The 21,170-nt window shown below is 55.7% G+C and overlaps 1 protein-coding gene across 6 annotated transcripts in view; it reads right to left on the reverse strand.

Annotated features, from left to right (window-relative positions):
* CTIF (cap binding complex dependent translation initiation factor) overlaps nucleotides 1–21,170 on the reverse strand; it is a 235,293-nt gene that overhangs the window by 128,034 nt on the left and 86,089 nt on the right. For all 6 annotated transcript variants that reach the window (XM_036322505.1, XM_036322504.1, XM_036322503.1 and 3 more), the window contains one exon: nucleotides 18,819–18,894. In XM_036322505.1, coding sequence (XP_036178398.1) covers nucleotides 18,819–18,894 — 76 coding nt within the window. The remainder of the gene's footprint in view (nucleotides 1–18,818; nucleotides 18,895–21,170) is intronic.

The raw sequence follows: 21,170 nt of genomic DNA on the forward strand, positions 1-21,170 counted from the left end.
CTAGTATAAGGAGTGGCAGAGGCGGGGAGACCAGAGGAGGGTGTAACCCGGGCATGGGGAGAGGAGTACCTGGGAAGGTCGGAAAAGGGAGCATCAAGAAATGACCTTTCAGCCCGGCCGGTGTGGCTCAGTGCTTGAGCGTCAACCTATGAACCAGGAGGTCACGGTTCGATTCCCAGTCAAGGCACATGCCTGGGTTGTGGGGTCGATCCCCAGTGTGGGCTGTGCAGGAGGCAGCCGATCAATGAGTCTCTCTCATCATTGATGTTTCTCTCTCTCTCCCCCTTCCTCTCTGAAATCAATAAAAATATATTATTTTAAAAAAAGACCTTTCAAAGGAGGGGACTGATTATATCTGGACAAGAGAGTCACTGACCATTCTGAGCTCTTGAATCTGGGATGGAGGGAAACCAGGGCCTTGAGTATTGCCACATAAATTCCTTTGGTAACGATACCCCCCCGCCCCCGCCAAGCCATCTATGGGAAAACACCATGTCTCCAGCAAACGTGACGCCCAAAGGGAAGTGGGGGGAAGAGCTCAGCCTGCACAGCCCGCAGCCTGGGACGCTCCATGGCTCCAGTGACCGTGCAGGCTCGGCCCTTGAGCACAGCCTTTGTTTCCAGGCCCCTGGAAGTCAGGGCGATTCCCAGTTGAGTTGGAGACGCCGGACTCTTTCCCATGTTGCGATGAACGGGAACAATAACTGCAGAGTGGATGTTACCACAATTGTTTCCACTGAAGTTATTTTGGGGGAGGTTAGGAAGATTGTCTATTCCAAGACGTTTCCTTCACTCGATTCCTTTTATAAAACCATTGAGGGAAGAAGCCGGCGTCGCCACCAAAGAGCCTGCCCTGCTCACCAGCACGTGCGCAGCGGTGCTCCCTGGCGAGGGGCTCCCCACGGCCCCCGTGAGCTGCCACATGCGACCCCCATTTGCAGATGCCCTCACAGAAGCCCTGAGATTGACACGTGCCTCTCTGTTTTCAAAGCACGTCCTCAAGGGTTGTCTTTTTGTTTGTTTGCTTTTAAATTAATATACTTTATTTTTGGGGAGCAGTTTTATTTTATTTATTTTTTAAAATAATTTTTATTTCTAGGGTTGTCTTGCTTGATTCCCATGACAACCTTCTGAGACGGCGGGCGGCAGGCAGGGTGAACTTCCTCTCCCCCGTTCTAGAGACGAGGACATGGAGAAGTAAAGGTGTCTGGTCAAGGTCACCCGGCTTGGCACGGACAGAGCCTGTGCGGACTCCTAGAGGGCGCCTTTGGGTGTTGGGCGTGCGGTGCTGTGCACCAGGGCTGCCGTGAGGGTCCACTCCCTGTTCACGGTCTGTCACCACAGCCAACCCCCACGCCGGGCACCGGCTCATGACAGCCCAGCCAAGGGAAGGCTCCCACGTGGCTGCTGCAGAGGGTGCGTGACGGGGGGAATGTGGGCTCCAAGGCTGCAGGAGGGCTGGGCTAGACTCGCAGGCCAGAAGCTTGGTCCTCCGTGTGATGGGGAGGCAGGGAACGCCTACACCTGTTAGTAAAACAGCTAGATTTGTGGACTTTGTAGATCAGGCTGGAGGTCATGTGGAGGATGGATTTCAGGCAGCGGTTCTCAACCTGTGGGTCGCAACCCCTTTGGGGGTTGAGCGACCCTTTCACAGGGGTTGCCTAAGACTGCATATCAGATATTTACGTGACGATTCGTAACAGTAGCAACATTACAGTTATGAAGTAGCAACGAAAATAATTTTATGGTTGGGTCACAACATGAGGAACTGTTTTAAAGGGCCAGAAGGTTGAGAACCACAGATTTAAGGGGATGTAAGCCAAACCCAGGACAGTCTAGTGAGGGCAATAGCCAAGACATGGCTAATGCAGGAATTCAGGAAGTGGCAGAGGGATGGAGGGAGAGCCTAGAAACATTTAGGAAACAGATGGACTGGTTTTGGTAAAGGCTGGAGATGGGGATGGGGGGTAGAACACCATCTGTGAGAAATACCATGGCACGTATGACACGGTCCCTGTTCTGAAGGAATCCTACATCTTTTTTTGTTGCTAATCCTCACCCAAGGATATTTTTTCCATTGAGAGTGGAAGGGAAGGAGAGGGGGAGAGAGAAACATCGATGTGAGAGAGACACACTGAGTGGTTGCTTCCTGCATGCGCTCCAACCAGGGCTATGGACCGAACCCACAACCCAGGTACCTGCCCTTGACCGGGAATTGAACCAGCAACCACTGAGCACACCGGCCAGGGCAGGAATCCTACATCTTTAAAGGGCAGATAGAAATTAAATGAGTATTGGGCAAGGCCGGGTGTAATCAATATCAAGAAGACTGAGGTCTTTGCACTCATGTCTTATAAATTTAGATTAAGTGCTTGCTAACCCCTTGCTTTTTTTTTTAAATATTTTTTTTTTATTGATTTCAGAGAGGAAGGGAGAGGGAGAGATAGAAACATCAAGGATGAGAGAGAATCTCATGGATCGGCTGCCTCCTGCACGCCCCCACTGGGGATTAAGCCCGCAACCCACGCACATGCCCTTGACCAGAATCGAACCCGGGACCCTTTAGTCTGCAGGCTGACACTCTATCCCCTGAGCCAAACCAGCTAGGGCCCCCCTTGCTTTTCTATGATGCAAACACCTTACATGACGGGACAAATTCTTACTGCCTTAGGGCAGAGGCCGAAGCCCTGGCTGCCCATTCGATTTGCCCGGGAAGCGGTAAAAATAACTAATGGATGCTCAGGGCCCAGCCCCGGGAGGTTCTGATTTGCTTGGGGTGGGGGCCGGGCATGGGTATTTTTTAAAGAGCTCCCCAACTGACTCTACCATGCAGCAAGGACGGGGGGTGGGGACACAGCACCTCATTTCAGAGACCTTGAAACGGGTCTTCTGAGCTTGCAGGGGAGCCGAGCTGCACACCACACTAATGGTGGGACTGATGGAAGATGTTCTTCGTCACTCACTTTAGACCTGGGATTGCCGTGAGCTCTGTGGGCCATCTCTCCTTGCGGCATGGAGAGTCTGGCTGCCAGTGCCATTTCCCCGGTGGCCCAGGAAGGTCGCCCGGCCCCGTCTGCAGGGTTGGCTGGTCTGACCCTCTATCTCCCACCAATCTGGTTTCCTCCCCCAGCCACGGACATCCTGTGCCGCTGCCCAACCTGAGAGCCAACCTGACCCACGTGGCCATCCTGGGGCTGCCGCCTGCTCAAGTGTCCTGAGAGGACCTCGTGGAGGGCGTGACGCGTTTCCTTGACCACGCACCAGCCTGCGCCAGCCTCTGAACAATGTGCCTTTTCTTGCTGCCAGGAAAGGCCACATAAAGGAACATCTTCTCTTTTCTTGCCACACAAATGTTTCTCATTTGACCTGGAGGGTGCACTTTGGAGAACGCTGTGTGTGTGTGTACACATGTGTGCACACGCATGCTGGGACAGGTGGAAGAGGGAACACCGCCCCTTGGGAGCAGCCCCTGACCAGCCACCATGCCTGGCTTGGCCGGGTGGGGTGAGGGCCGGGCTATGAAGGTTCTGCTATCCGAATGCCTGCTTCCCAGGGCCAACGTTGCTGGGGATCTTTGCAATGAATCCCTCAAAATGCACTGCACACTGCTCACGTGCATTACCAAGCATCACTTACATGTCCACGGGGGCATCTATGCGCTGAGTGGACGGCCTTTGACGGAGCAGGCGAATGAGGTCATGCACTAGGGCAGCGGTTCTCAACCTTCCCAATGCTGTGACCCTTTCATACAGCTCCTCATGTTGTGGTGACCCCCAACCATAAAATCATTTTCGTCGCTACTTCATAACTGTGATTTTGCTACTGTTATGCATCGTCATGTAAATATCTGATATGCAGGATGTATTTTCATTGTTACAAATTGAACATAATTAAAGCATAGTGATGAATCCCCCAAACAATATGTCATTATATATGTGTTTTCCGATGGTCTTAGGCGATCTCTGTGAAAGGATCATTCGACCCCCAAAGGGGTCACGACCCACAGGTTGAGAACCGGTGCACTAGGGTCTCTGAAGAATTTGGGAATGTAGCGGTAGCTTTTCTCCTCTACCAACCACCCCTCCCCGGGGCAGCACGCAGCTCTCCCCAGTGTGGGCCTCTGACCACAGCCGCCTGCAGAGTTCAGCTCACCGCCTCTGTCCGGGGGCCGAGCAGAGCGCTGTGCCCAGAGCAGGGTCATCTGTCTGAATGAAAGGAGCTGCAGTAGACGACCTTGAGATTCCTGTCAGGACCAACACTCTGTATCGGCCTATCCCACTACAGCCTGTGACTCCTTCCTTTCGAAGAAATAGAACTGGGTACCTCGCCTGGTTGGCTGTCAGACATTCCTCTCCGCGGGGGGTGGCTCTCTCTCTGGAGATGTTCTAAGCTTCGATGCCTCTCGGTTGTCATAGACTCGGACCACCTTGACCATGTCGGCCAGGCCGCCAAGTGTAGAGGGAGGAGCAGCTTTTTCCTAACTGGCACAAAGTGGCCCCATTGACCAGTGGCAGGGTGGCCCAGGGACGGGAATGCTTTCTGAAAAGCCTTGTTTAGGGGCCAAGAAAGGACTCACAGGCCTGCCGCACAGCTCAGCCTCAGCACAGAGGCCGAGGAGGCTGTGAGGTCGTTGCGGAGTGAGGTGTGCAGAGGACGGGGCAGGAAGCCTCCTCCGTGGTGCGGAAAGGCCCGGCCACCGCCTCTTTCTGGACAGTGGGCGGCCGGCTTGGGAGGGGTCTCGGCTGCTGTTCCCCGCGTGGGAGGCGGGGTCCGAGATGGAGAGGCCGCTCTGGCTGTGATTTCTCTTCTTTTCCCCAATTCTCTGGGTATCTACACAGTGTTTCATGTGCGGACACTTTAGTGGCGCAGCCTTTTCAAAGACGCCTCTTGCTGCTGATCCCTAGTGAAATCCCAGAGTAAATCATTCCAGGACCCCTCCTCAGAATTCTTCACAAATACAACTGCAGGATGTGTGGGGAGAGCAGCCACCCGGGCATCCTGGGCCCCGACCTTTCCCGTGGGGAGGGGCCTCAGTTTCCCTGCGCACCATGATGTGTTGAGAACGCTTCCCTGGTGGTTTAGGATGTTGGCGAGGTGGTTGCCAAGAGGACCCCTGGGGAGATTTCAGCTCTTGCTCCGCTCTCCAATACTGGCCATACCTCACCCTTGCTCCAGGTGGAGGCAGCCATACCTCACCCTTGCTCCAGGCGGAGGCAGCCAAGGGGCGTGTACTCTCTCCAGCTGGTCTAGGTGCCTGTTCTCAGGTCTCCTACGCCTGGGCCCACCCTCATCTGCCCCTCCCCCCTCACCAGCACTCCTCAGCTGCATCCTGCACATGGGGTCTGAGCACATTGTGTCAATGGATGAATCCTTGCCAGTGATCGGCTGGAAACAGGGCACTTCTGAGTAGTAGGCGGTAGCCATGGTCTGTGCCCTTCGGGGCTCTGTGTGCCGGAGACAAGCCGGAGACAGGAGCTGCTGACGGCGCTGCGCGGACTAGCTTCCATCAACCTCCACTGGCTCTGCGGGCCGCCGCCCTTTAGCACAGGGTGTAATGCCCACGCCAGCAACAGTGCCCTGCCCGCCCTTCAGGGCATATTTGCTTCTTGCAACACTTCCAGAAACGCACAGGAACTCGCAGACAGGGAGAGTAGAGCTACCAGGAGTCCCACACAAACGGTTTTCAGGAACTGCAGAACGCGTGGATTGTTGAAATGCAAATTGGCAAAAGGCAGGGACAGCTCGTTCCATATACGAGGCCTTCTGGAGCCAGACTACCACTGGGGTGGGTTGGGCCAGTTTCTCAGGAATGCCCAAGGAGAGAGGCTCGCACGCCCTGGCAGGGCGCCCTGCAGGTTTTCAGGGGCCACTGTAAGAGGTGCGTGACCCTGCCCTTTGCACATACTGGCTCTCACACTTGCTCTGTCATTTTAGCAGCTACCTATGGGTCTGTGATTTGCTGAGCTCCAACCATGCGCCCAGCCCTGTCCCAGGTGTGGTGCTGGCCAGCAGCCCTGCTCCCAGCCCCTGGAGGCTTGCTGGGGGAGCTTCCCACCACAGGGGCTAAGTGCAGAGCGAGGCAGGGTGTGGCTGAGCTAAATGTGGGGCAATAAAGCCTTATCCCCCAGCACATCTTCCTTCATGTGGGAGCAGGCTTCCCTGTAAGGTCTGAATCCAAGCAGATATCCCCTCAGACAGCTGGGGTGTGTGTGTGTGTGAGTGTGTGTCCCTTACAGGTCTTCGAACAACAGGCAAGACAAGGACTTAATTCTTGGCATTCAGGTGCCTCCTGCTGCCCCCTTTGTACAGGAACCCCAAAGACAGCATGTCAGGCCTCAGCCACATGCCTGGACTCAGAAGACAGGTCACTTCACCCCTCTATTCCCAGATGCAAACATCTCCTCCCACTGCTACTCCCCGAGAGCACGCTGAGCTCGGGGTCACCTCCACACTCCCCGTTTGCCTGCGTACTTAAATCCACCCAAATCAGACGCCCGCCTCTACCTGGTGTGCTTATTTCAACTGCCCCCTCTCATCAATGAAAAAGGTTATGAACCCATAAAAGCACACAGACCAAGACAAGAGATTTCGACAAATTTAAGGAAGACAGGAAGTGAGTGAAATAGCAGGTAATTTAGTAGAGGGATTCTGATGAACAATGTGCCCACTGAGCCTGCAAACCTGCCCGGGGCTCAGAGCTCAGGGGCCGAGGCACCACGAAGATTCAGGGGCAACACGCACACCTAGCACCTGGACCTGGGTTTCTGAACACCATCGCTGCCAAGTGCCAGGGCTCCCTGGACGCTGGTGGATTCCAGGGCGGCGCAGACAAAGTCCCCGGAGGCCAGAACGACTTCTGGTGCCAGCAGGCAAGGACGTGCTGAAATAATGAGGGCATTTTGGAAACACACAGACACGATTGGGGGGGGGGGGGGCGCGGCAGGGATCCACTGGCCAAATGCGGGACAATCTGAGCATCAAAATAAATAGTAACAGTAGTGGGTTACAGCTCTTAGAATGAAATGACCACCGATAAGCCAAGACATAAATAATAAATAGATAAAAGGTAAATAAACAGGGGGAAAGGAAAGCTTTCTCACAACAGAAAGCCAACTAAAAAATGCGCCGTCTGCCAACCAGCTGATGACACTGCAGGCAGGAGCCATCGTGAGTGCGAACCTGGAGGCAAGCCCACCACGGGCAGGCGGCAGTCACAGTAGCTCCCTGCAGGATACTTGTAAGTTACGGAGGGAAGCAGGGTGGCTTTGTGGTGGCGGGGCCTGGGAGCCACCACCTGAGCAGGTGGCCGAAGCCGCGTCACCGTCACACCGTGTGCTCCCCGAAGCCACGCACTGAAGACAGGGCGCCTCCTCCGTGGCATTCTTTCTAAAAGTGCGTAAGTTCAATCACGAGGAAACATCAGACAAACCCAAACGGATGGACATTCTACAAAACAACTGGCCTGCACGGACTCTTCAAAAAAGTCAAGGTCTTGAGAGACCAAGAAAGCTCCAGGGGACTATCGGGACATGACAACTAGAAGCAAAGTGTGGTCATCTCAGTCAGAAAACGAAACAACTCCAGCGCTAAAGGGCATGAGTGGGACAACAGGCAACATGTAAACGAGGCCTATAGGTTGTATCATAGTACCTACCAGTGTTCACGTCCCAATTTTTTTTAAAAATAGATTTTTATTGATTTCAGAGAGGGAGGAAGAGGGAGCGAGAGATAGAAACATCAATGATGACAGAATAAGAGATAGAAACATCAATGATGAGAGAATCATTGATTGGCTGCCTCCTGCACGGGCCCCCACACTGGGGATCGAGCCCGCAACCTGGGCATGGGTGCCCTTGACCGGAATCGAACCTGGGACCCTTCAGTCTGCAGGCCAACACTCTAACCATCGAGCCAAACTGACTAGGGCAGTGATGGCGAACCTTTTGAGCTCGGCGTGTCAGCATTTTGAAGAACCCTAACTTAACTCTGGTGCCGTGTCACATATAGAAATTTTTTGATATTTGCAACCATAGTAAAACAAAGACTTATATTTTTGATACTTATTTTATATATTTAAATGCCACTTAACAAAGAAAAATCAACCAAAAAAATGAGTTCGCGTGTCACCTCTGACACGTGTGTCATAGGTTTGCCATCACTGGGCTAGGGCAACGTCCCAATTTTGATCATGAAGCTGGTTATGTCAGAGAATGTCCCTGCTTTTAGGAAAACACACTGAGTTATACAGGGGTAAAGTAGCATTCTTTTCTGCAACTGATCCTTCAAACGATCAAGAAAAAATAATTGTGCAGAGAATGCTGAAGCAAGCATGGTCAACGTTAGCACTGGGGGAATCTGGGTGGAGGGTATATAGGGATTCTCTGTATTGTCTTTGCAACTTTTCTGTAAGCTGATTTCTTTTTTCAAAATAGAAAAGTAGGATTCGGTAACAAAGTAATAGTCTGACTAAAACTTTCACATAATTATAGTGAGAAGAGAAAGACGAGAACAAAATTCTTACCTACCATAATAGGAACTCAGCAGACAACATCTAAAATCGATAGAATTCAAAAGAAACAGCTTAAAAGAACAGTATATTAAAAATTAGAAAGAATAGACATTGTATATATTAAAATATGATGGCACACCAGGAAAAAAACATCAAAAAAAAGTGACAGCATTTCCTTTGAGGAATGCAACCAGTTGACTGAGAAGCAATGGGGCAAGGCATTGCTATGTTCTGCTATAGGCCTTTTAGTATTATTTAACTTGTGGTATTTTAAACTATCATTTAATTATTTCATATTATTTAATTGGTATTATTTAATTTTTGGTATTTTTAAAAAAATATATTTTATTAACTTTTTTACAGAGAGGAAGGGAGAGGAATAGAGAGCTAGAAACATCGATGAGAGAGAAACATCGATTAAGCTGCCTCCTGCACACCTCCTACTGGGGATGTGCCCGCAACCAAGGTCCATGCCCTTGACGGGAATCGAACCTGGGACCTTTCAGTCTGCAGGCTGATGCTCTATCCACTGAGCCAAACCGGTCAGGGCTAATTTTTGGTATTTTTAAAGTGTATTTAATTTGTATGAACTCCAGGTAGGCACTCCTTTTGGGAAAACTGGGTAGGCAGGTGGACCTAAACCTTTAGGGCCCAGCTCCCCACGGAGGGATGAACCCAGCTGACCTTTGGAAACCCGTCAGCACCAAGGGCATCTCGCTGTGCCACCAAGTCTGAGTCAACTGTCACTTAGAGCCACGGAACGCATGCGGTGGCAGTGGCTCCGGGACCACTTGCTCTCAAGCACTCACTCTGGAGACGAGGACACGGGGCTGTGGGGCAGCGGGTGAAATCCAAGTCCACACAGGGCTGACCGCCCTTGGCCTCGTGGGACGACTGCATCCCAGAATCCTCAGTGGGGCAGCCACGGCGCCAGGCGCTCTCCTAGCGGAGTGTGAGGCCACCCTTCCCTTTCCCAGGGTCCCTGCTGCGGACCTCTGGGACCCAAAAGGAACACGCTCCAAGACACAAGCAGCAAAACGCTGAATTAAATTCCCCACCAGCACTGAAAACACTCCTCCAGCTGCGTACGCTGGGGACCTGGGGACGAGAGAAGCCTGGCAAGGGAGCGCTGGTGCCTACGCCGCCATGTGACTGGGGCCCACCGTGTTCCTGAACCCCCGGGGCTGGCGCCGAAAGGAAAGGAAGGCGGGGTCGTTGGAGAACACCAGGATCCTGTGATGCTGTAAGAGCCCAGCAGGGTCTTTCCTCTAGGACGGGGGTGGGAAGGCACTGGGGGCGAGTTAATGAAATGTGTGACCCAATGGAGCAGGCTGGTTTTTAAGCTGATATTTCTGTATGGCCCGCGAATGAGGTTACCAATATCCAAATGGCCCTTGGCAGGAAAAAGGTCCCCCCGCCCCCCGCTCTAGAAGCACCCCCAAGAGCGGGGGGAGGGCACAAGGCTGGCTGGCAGAGCCCCGGTTCCCATTTCCCTGCGGGAAGGCAAGGCTGCGAGGCAGGACACGGCCGCCTGTCCCCGGGGCAGTCAGCCCCTGTCCGCCTCAGCCCTCTGCTCAGGAGTCGGAGCACTGAACCGCGGAGGGAAGGCCAGCATTGTTTTCTGGTCACAACGGCAATCTCTGCCCTTTGCGTGGTCTGCTTAGCTAGGCCGCCACCACGTCGCTGTTATTATTTATAGTCTGTTTAAGGTCAGCTTCTGATGACTCCCTTTGTAGGCAGAAGTTGGTGTTTGTTGTTTCGCCCCAGCTCAGCTTCCTCCTGTCACCACGTGCGCGTCAGGATCGCTGCCTGCTGCCCACAGGAGCTCCGAGCGCAGGGACAAATGCCCTCCCCACCAGTTGCCACCCAATACGAGGACAGTTAAGTTTGCACACAGGAGGGCTACGATCTGCAGAGAAGAGCCAGGATGGTCAGCCCAGGGCTTCCCGTCCGTCTCTGACCAGAGGCTGCCGACATCTCCACCCAGGCGGGGGGCTCTGACCACCTGCAAACACGTGGTGTCCCCGGGGTCTCCCCTGAGGTTTCTACCTTTGATGGGCAGGGTGGTAATGAGCTCCCCAGGAACCCTAATCCACAGGGGCTCACCCAGGGCCGCCAGGGCCAACGGGTCATCTGGGGCTTGGCTAGGGCCAGGAACAGGCACGGAGTCTGCGGGGCCGTGCTGTTCCTGAATCACTCAACCCTTTGCCCATCCACATCCTTGGCTGTCAAATAGGGCACGATTCTTTGTCCTTCATTTGAGCAGAACAATTGTAAGAGAACAAACAACAAAAAATTTTGGCAGCAAACAGAAGGGACTAGGCGCTGTCAATTACTCAAGAAATTATTAAGACAGACAACAGACCTGTCTTATAAACATTACATTTGCTAAGAGACGAGACCTTAACTGTTACCAACAGCAGAAGAGACGGTAATTGTGTGACACAATGGGTCTGAGCTGATGCTACAACGGCAATCGTCCTGCCATATAAACGTATCGGATCAATAGGCTGTACACTTTAAACGTTCACAGGCTGTTTGTCAAGCATGTAACTCCACAAACAACAACAACAAAATAATAAAGAAAAAAGAAAAAAGAGAGAGAGGAATAAAAAATGATTAAGAGCTCTCAAACCTGAGCAGGCAGCAGAATTGCCCGGAGGCTTGCTGGAGACACTGCTCTCTGCCCCCTCCCCTCCCCGTTTCTGATTCAGTCGGAGTAAAGGTCAGCCGAGCATCTGCATGTCTAACAAGTTCCTGGCTGACCCCGACGCTGCTGGTCTGAGGACAACACGGAGAAACACTGTCTTAAGGGCTGCAAAGGTGAGTGTGTTCTGCCCTGAGGATTTGGAGTGTGTGTCGCGGGGAAAGGTGCGAATGTGTGGAAGAGACAGACAGACACACGCACCGATGACGTGGAGGGGCAGCCCTTCTAGAGATGGACACTAAATGCCGGAGGAGCCCAGATCACTCAACAGGAAGTGGGTTATCAGGGAGGGCTGCACGGAGGAGGTGATCCTCAGGCAATCTGCAAAGAAGAGGCCTGCGGCAGGCCGGCACATGAAGCAGGGAGGACAGGTAAGGCAGGGGATGGATGCTGCTGGATCAAGGGCTGTTAATTAGTCCCAAGGCGAGAGCCCCAGTGGGGAGTCACAGGAGAGAATCCTGGAAGGCGGGCGGGCCTTGGTGGTCAAGGCAAGTTTGGGGATTTCCTCTGGGCCTCGGGAATCAATAAAGACTTTTAAGCATAGCAGTTAGTTTGGTAAAACCTTTACCTTTCTGGGTCTCAGTTTCCTTGTCTGTAAGGGGGTGACGGGCGGAAGGCTGGGGGAGGCCTTTCCAGCCCTGACAGCTATGACTCAGTGGGCCCAGGGGAGGGAGTGGTGTCACCCAGCCAGTGGCCTCACCCTGCTGGCAGGCCCTTGCAACGCACAGGGACCCTATGGCCATGCATACAGGCTTGGTCTGTCTGTCCATCTGCTGTCTCCAGAACCCTGGCCCAGCCTGGGAAGTGGAGGCAGACCTGAGGTGTCACATACATTGCTAACCTCTCCTGCTCCCCGCCCCCCCCCCACCCCCCCAGGCTGCACAGAGCCCAGCGGCCTGGGATTGTGTGGTGCTCACAATGGAAGGAAGAGGGTGTAGGAGGGAGGTCCCCGGGCTGACCCTGGTATTGTTCTTGGGCCAGAAGAAAGCTTCCTCCCGCCTGGCCGCCGCAGTGCCAGAAACAACGGTGTCCAGCCAGTGAGAGTCCGCGCGCCGGGGGGGCCGCCCGCCGACGGCGCGGCCTGGGAGCCGGGGCCCATTCACAAACGCCTGCTGCAGAGCACGTAGGCCTGTCCGCCCCTGCCCCCTCCGCGGCGGCCGCCGGCTGTTCCCAGTGAGAGAGCCTGGGGTGAACGAAAATAACCGCCTCTCCGCCCCCAACCTCACCGCCGCCAGGAAGGAGCGCGCCACCAGAAATGGCATCTGGCTAATAAAGGAATAATGGATGCTTCACACCCTGAGCAACACCTCCCTCTTCCCCCTGCCTCGGCTGCTCCTTCCACTGACCACAGACAAAGGGGAAAAGGTGCCGGGCCAGGATGCAGCCTTGTTTGAGCAGGCCCGGCCCCGGTGAGCAGGCCCCGGTGTTAACCAGCCCTGGAAGCGGCTCTAGGAACGGGCGGGCGGACGGACGGACGGACGGTGGGCTCCGGCCTCTCCTGCGGGGGCTGCTCACTCACTGGGGGTGAGCGTGTGCAGGAGGGCGACCTGCCTCTGAGCATCTGTAGATAAGTTCCCGTAGGCCAGGGAGGGCCTGCTCCTAGCACTGCACCCGGGCCCCTCTGCTGACCTCCCCATCCTGAGCCCAGGGCACTCCCAAGCAGTGAGATGACCTTTGTCCAGCCAAGGTCGAGACAGACACAGACGTCAGTCTGGCCTCACTTGGGCCTGTTACTCCCCTCCCCCCTCTGACTAATCCAGCCCTTTGGCACAGAGCAAAGGATTCTGGGGATGGTCAGGCCCAAAGAAGGGCGTGGAGCAGATAACCTCTTCAAGGGGCAAGTCGTGTTTTAAGGGACCCTGGCCTGTCCCTAATGGAGTAACAGGACTTCCTCCCCGGCCACTGTGGGAAGATGTGTGCATCCTAGGAATTCCCCAGGGGCCCCAGCAGCAGGACAGGACTGTCTGGGCCCGAACCCCCCGGCTGCCTAAGTCCTCCCTCCGTCACGCATTTCCTGGCCCAAGAACACTTGGTTGGGTCCGTATTTGGTCAACTGCTCTCTCTGCTTACGGAAACGTCCCTTCAGGACTCCTGGACCCCCGTTCTCCACGGTCCCCTTTCTTCAGAACCCCTGCTTGCTCACTTCTGCCATCCTCGGGGCCAGGCCTTCTCTTTTCTCTCCATAGACCCACCACCCGGCCACCCCCAAGGCCCAGGGCCAGGTCTGCCCCCTCCGGGAAGCGCAGACACACGCAGAAGCAGGAAACACACAACCTCAAGACTGGCCTGGAATCAAGTCCCCCAAATGCCCCCAATCTCTGGGGACTGAGGTGGTCTGATTCGTCCAGAAGGGCTTCACAGAGGAGGTAAAACTTGTACAGGGCCATGGGAGGGGTGGGGGGGATCGGGGTGAGGGCAAGGTCAGGACATGCAGGGGCGAGGCATGTGAGCACGTTAAGGGGCCAAACACAGCGGGGGAGGCAGGTCTTCCCTCGGCCGAAGGTCGACACAGGCAGACGGTGATTTTTTAAGATGTCAGTCTTAGAAGGACCTGGGGAAACTCAACAGAATCTCCGCCCTCTACTCCCCACGCCCCACCACCCCCACCCCACAGGCGGGACCTGCTGGGCGGTTCCCAAGCACATTCCCGTGTGCCAAGCTCACAGCCTTGCGCTCGCTTCCCTGTCACCAGACCACGCCATCTGCAGCGTGTTTTCTGGCTTACAAAGAGCTGTCACTGCCGGACCTGGTCTGCGTGGCCCTCAGCACCGCCTAGCGATGTAAGTCAGAGAGGTTGGATCCCACTGAAGACACGAAGCTCGGAGAGAGTGATGACGAGGAACCGCCCCGAGTTCTGTGTGTGGAGCTGCAGGGCTCGCCCAGGGCTCCGGCGAAGGAACCTGAGGGTGCTGCCACCTGTCTTAGCTCTCGGAGCGTTTCTTTGTTTATATTCTCCACCAGCGTTTGGCAAACTTCTCCCGTAAAGGGTCCGAGAGGAGGTGTTTAAGGCATTGCTGGTGGTTAGGGTCCATGTCATAAATCCCCAGCGCTGCCTGGTAGCACGAATTCGGCCCCGGACAGTGAGCAGATGAGTGAACGGTACGGCTGTGTGCCCCTGACGCGGCTGTGCGCCTCTGTGCTCCCCTAATGGTGTCTGTGCGCCCCCGACATTGCCTGTGCGCCCCCTGATGCTGCCTGCGTGCCCCCGATGCTGCCAGTGCGCCCCTAACAGTGCCTGTAGAAACAGGCCGCAGAGTGTACTTGGTCTGTGGAGCACGGTCTGCCGACCCCTGTCTAAGGCTCCGCTGTGTTCTGGATGCGTGAGTCTGCCCTATGAGAAAGGAGGATGTTCTCTGGACCTGGAGCCAGAACGCACCTGCTACCTGCCGTCCAGCTCCTGGCAATCTGCCCGCCCCAGGCCCTGCGACAACCCAGTCCTCACGGCCTGCCGCCTGTTGCCTAGGAACGTTCCTAGTTGTCACCAACACAGTCTTCACTCCCCCCCCCCCCCCCCGGTAATAATGTCTTGTAAAAAGACTCATAAATGACAAAAACACAAACAGGCTGGCCTCACAGAGCACGCTGCCCATTCCCAGGGGGCCTTGCTACCTGACGGCCTCAGACAGGAAGCCGAGGCTGCGATGAAGAGCTGTCCTTTGTTGTAGGGGTGCCTATTTTTGTCCTGAAGGAGGAAGCATGGGGGGGGGGGTGTGGGGGTGGCCACAAAGGCAGAGGGGCTCTCCCAGGTAAGCACGCCTCCTGGAGAGCTGAGGGCGAGTCTTGGGTCACAGGGATTAGAAAGAAGCCACTGGGAACCTTTCCCATTGAAAAGAAAGGAAAAGTCACTTCTCTTCCTCTTTCAAGGGTGTCAGCAGGGGTCTCTCCCTCTCCGTCTCTCTCTCCATTTCTAGTGCTTTCAAAACAAAAAGAAAAAAAAGGATATCCACGTTCTTGCTCCCGTTCATTAAGGAAATGACATTCCCCACTAACTTGCTGTACGTGACTGCGGTCGCCAAGAATGAGAACAGCTTTCTAGCGCCTCTTCCTCCTCCCACCACAGACATGGAGGAGTCGGGCGGCCTGAATTCCAACCCCCACGCCCCACTGATAAGCCGTGTGGCTTGGGACAAGGTATCTGCTCCCAGTTCCCGAGTCTGTAAGATGTCAACGATAGCCATACCCAGGCCTCACAGGGAGCTACGTGCATTCAGAGATGACGTGCAGACACGCAGCCCAGACAGGACTGGATTCGTGGGAACCTGGGGTGCTGGGGCCAAGTCCCTCTGGGACAGGAGCCAGTCAGGGTGCACTCAGTCACCCAGGAGCTAATGGGCCCCTGTACGCGACCATGCGGAGCTGATTTCCAGGGCAGAATGCAGACCGCAACATAAACAGAGCACATGTGTGAGAGGCGCCACACAGAAGAACAGAGAGGGGCGGGGAGGGACGTTCAAGGCCTTTCTGAGAAGGTGACAGCTGACCAGAGCCTCACTCTCCGTGAAAGGAGATGGTCGCAGCCTGCGCCCCCCAGGGAAGGCGTGAGGATGAGCGAGATAAGAAAGAGAACGCGGTGACATTCGTCACAGTCCCCGGCGCATGGATGCGATGCAGTCGTTGTTGGGTGCTCAGGAGGGGGCAGTGGGAAGTCCAGTCCTCTGGGAAGCCAGCGGCCCCTGCGCTTTAACTCAGTCCATCACGGCTAAGCCCAGGCCTGGCTCGCAGGAGGCCGCTCGAGCAGAGCAACACTGCAGACCCAGCGCATGAGGTCGGACGGTGCCTCCGAGGGACCAAGAAGGGACATGAAGCGGCACTTTGGGGAGGAGGAGAGGGCCTCGGGGAGCAAGGGCTTTTCACGTGACTTTCACATGATGAACATATCCCAGCATCTCGGGGTATGTTAACAACCCCATGCCTGCGCGTTAGCTATCCTGGAAGTTTCCAGAAGACTTGGCAACAGAGCTGGCGTAGCCCCGGGGAACAATAAAGTCACTCCTTCCCATCAGGAAGGCTGGGAACCCGGCTACAGCAGCTTCCATCCAGCGTCCACCAACCCGGTTTCCAAACGGTAACAGCGCCCCCTGCTGGAGAGAGAAGGCGGCTCCTGCATCGGCCCCCACTGTTCGTCCGCCAAGCGCTCTGTGGCAGAGGGGAGTCCTGGCCATCGTTCTGGCCCGCAGTGATTTTCATTCTGAAAGCTTGTTGATCCCTCATCTTGTTATTATTTGGGGCCAAGCATGGGAACGGGTGCTGAACCCCACGTCTCGCTGTCTCCTCCTCTGGCTGGTCTCCTGTCCTCTCTCTGGGTCCCGTGTGAAGACAGTGCCTGGGGCACACTTTCATGAGGTCAGAAACCCCGAGTCGCCTTCCCTGCGTCTTCTGGGCCCCTCCGTCGGGAGTGCCTTGGGCACATCCGTGAGCCCAGAAATGCCACCTGACTCGGGGTGTTTCTGCTCAGCGTGTGTGCCGTGCCCACCTCACACGGGACTCACGCGTTATACATGACCAACCTGGGCCGGTCACCAGAGATCAGCGTCACGGACCTGACAGGTCAGAGCGAGCTCAGAATTAACTGCAGGCAGACACAGAACTTAGTTTCAAAACTTCCTAACAGGAAGGCAGAAAGGGAAATAAGTGGGACTACGCAGTTCCTATTGTCAGGAAAAAGCAAAACAAAACAAGACGTAATACTTGTCTGACAGAGAAGTCAGAAAAGTGGTCGAAAAGTCTCCTTTCCGAAAGCGTGGGCCAGGCACAGGCAGTTCAGCAGCAAAGGCTCTCAGCTGGGGTTTTGTAAAGAGAAGTGCACGGTGGGGAGGGAGGCAGTGTTTCCGCCGCCCCGAGGCCTGGGCCCCTGCCGATGGGAACCCAGGAGCCACCGGCCAGAAACTGCTCCAGCTTCCAACCTCAGGGGAAGGGCCGGGGTGGCGTCTATGCCAGAGGTGCGGGGCTGCAAGGTGAGGACAGGACCTATTCAGACTCGATTTCCCACCTTCACAGTGCACTTTGTGGAGCATCCCCGGCTTGGATTACGGAGCTCCATCGCCCCCTCCGCTCAGGCTGCCAGTGCCGGTCCGTCCCAGGGCAGAAGCCAACACGCTGTGACTCCCAAGACCCACACTGGCGGGACCTTCCCCTGCAGGCCCCGGCGAAGCCGTCTGGGTGGGGAATGCCACCAGCACCCCTCACAGGGTGGGCAAGCACCCTCCTTGCCTGTGAAGCTGACAGAGGCTTCACAGGTGTGCCCCCTGGGCGCTGCCACGTGGTCCCGGGGTCTCAGGAGTGAGTGTGGGGAGTCCTCCCACCAGGAATGCCAGGCCTCTGCACAGCAAACAGGTGCTTCCCTACACCTGTGTGGCTGCCTCTTCTACGACCTCACCCGCTGCCTTGCTCGAGGCAGGAAGGGCCTGAGTGTTGCTTCCGGTCATTTTGGGGACAATGTACACGTTGAGCACCGAGGCAAGGATACCTCTGGCGGCTGGGGACGAGGGACTTCCCACTGCCAATGTCAGACGGTGGAGCCTCGGGAGCGGCGCGCTGGTGCCCTCTAGTGGGAGCTGACTGCGGTGCAGCCGACAGTCCTCACGGCCTCTGCACCAGGTGCACCGACCCTGGGCCACACTGGGAGCAGGATTACAAATGATGGGGGTTGGGAGGCCCCCCTCATTGTCAACACGGCGGGACAGCCGACTCCTTCCACTCCACGTGCTATTCACAGTAAAGATACCAAAAATACAGGAGGGACCCCTAAAACCCCATTCTAAGCCCAGTTGTATGGGTTTTAGCTTCTACCCAGCCCTACGGCTTCACAGCCCAGAACCATGACTGATGTCCCCCCAGAAACCATGTCACCACGCTCAGAGCCTCCAGCTTCCCACCCGAGCCCGGAGCTCCTGGGAGCAGTGCTGGCTGGCCTCAGCGCACCAGAAGCTGCCGACGGATCATGGGCGCTAAAATCTAGCTGCTGGGTATCACCTCCCCCAGCTCACCTGACCTTCGCCCTCTGCTGCCATTTACGAGGAAGCAGACCTTGGGGGTGTCACCATCAACATTAGCCCTTACTAACCAACCAGGTGCCGTTCCTGGGTGGAGAACCATGCTGGGAAAATGGGGCACCTGCTGTCCGCCCTGCTGCCGAGCCCCAGCGATGGGGGTCCCTGAGGGACAGCACTGTGTGACTCACCCCCGAGATGCTCTGCCTGCTGTGGAAGTACAGCCGGGGGGACCATCTGGATAGGGGAGTCCTTGGCTTTGGCTGGAGCAGGGGTTGGATGGGCACCCAAGTGTCAGCATCTGAGCTCTGACGAGGCCCTCCCACTAGGACCACTCACGGTGAAATGGGCCCCATGTGTGACTCCCAGTGAGCGAGAAGCCAGAGCTCCCTGCAGATCAACATTAGGCATTAATTAAGTCTAAGGGCCACTGGGCTCTCTGCACACACATCCCAGTGGGACACTCTGGACGTGGAGGCAGCCGCCCCTGCCCACACATGGTACATCCGGGGATGCTTTGTTGGAGGTAGGGGCCAGCAGGAGTGCCCAGGCCCAGGCCCAGCATCGGGACCTGGGAGAAGGGGAGTGTGCGAGACGCTGCCCCTGTGCCTACCTGCCAGGCTGGGAGGACCTTCTCGATGTCATTCAGGTTGATCCCATCCCCATCTTCCAGCTTCCCTTTTCCACACCTGGAGCAGAAAAGACAAAGACGTTGAAAGGATGGCACCTGCCTGGATCCTGCCCCGCCTGGCAAACAGGAAGAGCTGGGTCCATGGGGTGACACCTGGTCCTGCCCTCCCTCCAGGCCTGCAGAACCAGCCTGCCCGCTAGGAGGAAATGTCCTGGTGACGGGACGCTTTGCCTTCATGTCCTCTGTGGCCAGGTGACCCTTCAGGCTGTCCCCCGCCCCCACTGGCTACACAGGCCTTCATGGAGGACAAAGGACTCATGCAGATGGGATGCTGAGACCAGCCTGAGGGTGGGGCACAGAAGCACCATAAACTCCTTGCTGATAGACCCCCAAACCTGTCACAGCTCTGCAACAGCCTAGCATCCTGACCAGCACACTACAGAGAAATGAATGGAGAGAGAGCAGCTTCCTCAAGGTCACCCAGGCCCCAGTGGGGCTTCCTTCTTCCTTGGCCTCACCTAGGGCCAGCCCACCAGCCCGCCGGCCCAGACGCCAACCCTTTGTCTTCCTGCCCTCTGTGGCCAGGTGACCCTTCAGGGCAAAGACACACCCTGACTCACTGCCAAAGGTCCATGTCTCCTGCACGTTGAAGGTGCAGACCCTGGCACCAGACTCCAGGGGTTGGAACCCCAGCCGCACTGCTTACTAACTGGGTGACCCTGTGCAAGTCACTTAACCTCTGTATCCGTTTCCTTGTTAGAAAAGTTGGGATAATTAATAATGTCTAACATGATAAGGTGAGCGGAGGATTAAATTAATGCATCGAAGTGCTTAGAACCTTGCCAGGCGCATGGGTACACACACTTAAGATACCATATTTAACGGTAAATATATTCTCACGGCAAGTACAGGGGGCAGTTAGATAAAATGGTAATAAAATAAATAAGGTAAATACATCGCTGTCAGTAGCACTGCCTCTGCTTCTACTACGATTACTGTTGTCATTGTTACTGGGGACGAAGAGCAGCACAGTGGCCGAGGACACACATCGATTTTGGGGCCGCCCAGGCTCATGCAGGTCACTCATTGGGGAAGGGTGTCTCCCAGCTCCCTCACCTGAGGGAATAACAGCCCTACTTCGCCAGGTGGCGGGGAGTTTACCCGATACGAGGTAAGCACTGAGGACGGTACTCACCTGCCTGTGCGCGGTATTAGTTTATACGTATTGTTATGCTATCGTTAGTGACCCAGGTGTGGCGAGGGCTGCCCAGGAGCTGGCGCCAGCGTTTTCTAGCTGCAGTTAATGCAACTATAAGACTTCAGAGTAATTCGTTTAGTGGTTCGGTATTCGCCAAGCACCTCCTATGTCTTGGGCCCTGTCAGCCTCCCTTGGAGTCATGGGCAATGAACCCAACGTGGTCCTGCCCTCAGCCAGCTCACAGCTCTTGGGAAACAAGTCCTAACCTCAGTGGACAGGGCGGTGCGCCTGAGCACCAGTAGGGGCAGCATGAGATCAGTGTCAAGAAAATCCTATGGCCAGAGGGGCCCCGAGCCCTGAGGAAGGGAAACCGGGTGGCTGCCAAAATGAGCGAAGGCCTGGGAGGAAGGGAGCACGGGGGTGTGACCCACGCCGCATTTCACAAGCGCCTCTGTGGGGGCTCGGGCGTGGGCTGGCCCGAGGTAAGCAGTGCACAGGCTGGGCCCTCGGCCACAGCAGTGCTGGGTCAGGGGCAAGAGAGGGCGTGACAGGAACCCAGAAGAGCCGGGTCTACAACAGTCTGAGCAGAGGGAGGGAGATGGGCCGGGAGCGGCCAAGCAGAGAATCTGGGAGAATGTCCCGGGCAGAGGGCAGCAGGGAGGGCAAAGGCCCGGAGCTAAATGCAGCACGATGCCAGCAGGACATCAGCGTTCGCGGGCTGGAGTAGCGGGAGAGGGTGCCAGGGGTGGCTAACGGATGATCAGGAGGGCCAGGCTGGAAGGATATGGGGGTCTGGCAGGCGAAGCTGGGGCAGGAGGGGTGAAGGAGGGAAAAGAGGAGGTTCTTGCCTTTCAGCCCCCCACTCTGGCCTTGGGATGTGCTGGGCTGCAGATGAGGTAAAGAAAGGTCTAGACCAGGGGTGGGCAAACTTTTTGACTCGAGGGCCACAATGGGTTCTTAAACTGGACCGGAGGGCCGGAACAAAAGCATGGATGGAGTGTTTGTGTGAACTAATAAATTCAAAGTAAATATCATTACATAAAAGGGTACAGTCTTTTTTTTTTTTTTTTTTTTTTAGTTTTATTCATTTCAAACGGGCCGGATCTGGCCCGCGGGCCGTAGTTTGCCCACGGCTG

Source organism: Myotis myotis, unplaced genomic scaffold (assembly GCF_014108235.1).
Source record: "Myotis myotis isolate mMyoMyo1 unplaced genomic scaffold, mMyoMyo1.p scaffold_m19_p_9, whole genome shotgun sequence".
Classification (NCBI taxonomy): Eukaryota; Metazoa; Chordata; class Mammalia; order Chiroptera; family Vespertilionidae; genus Myotis; species Myotis myotis.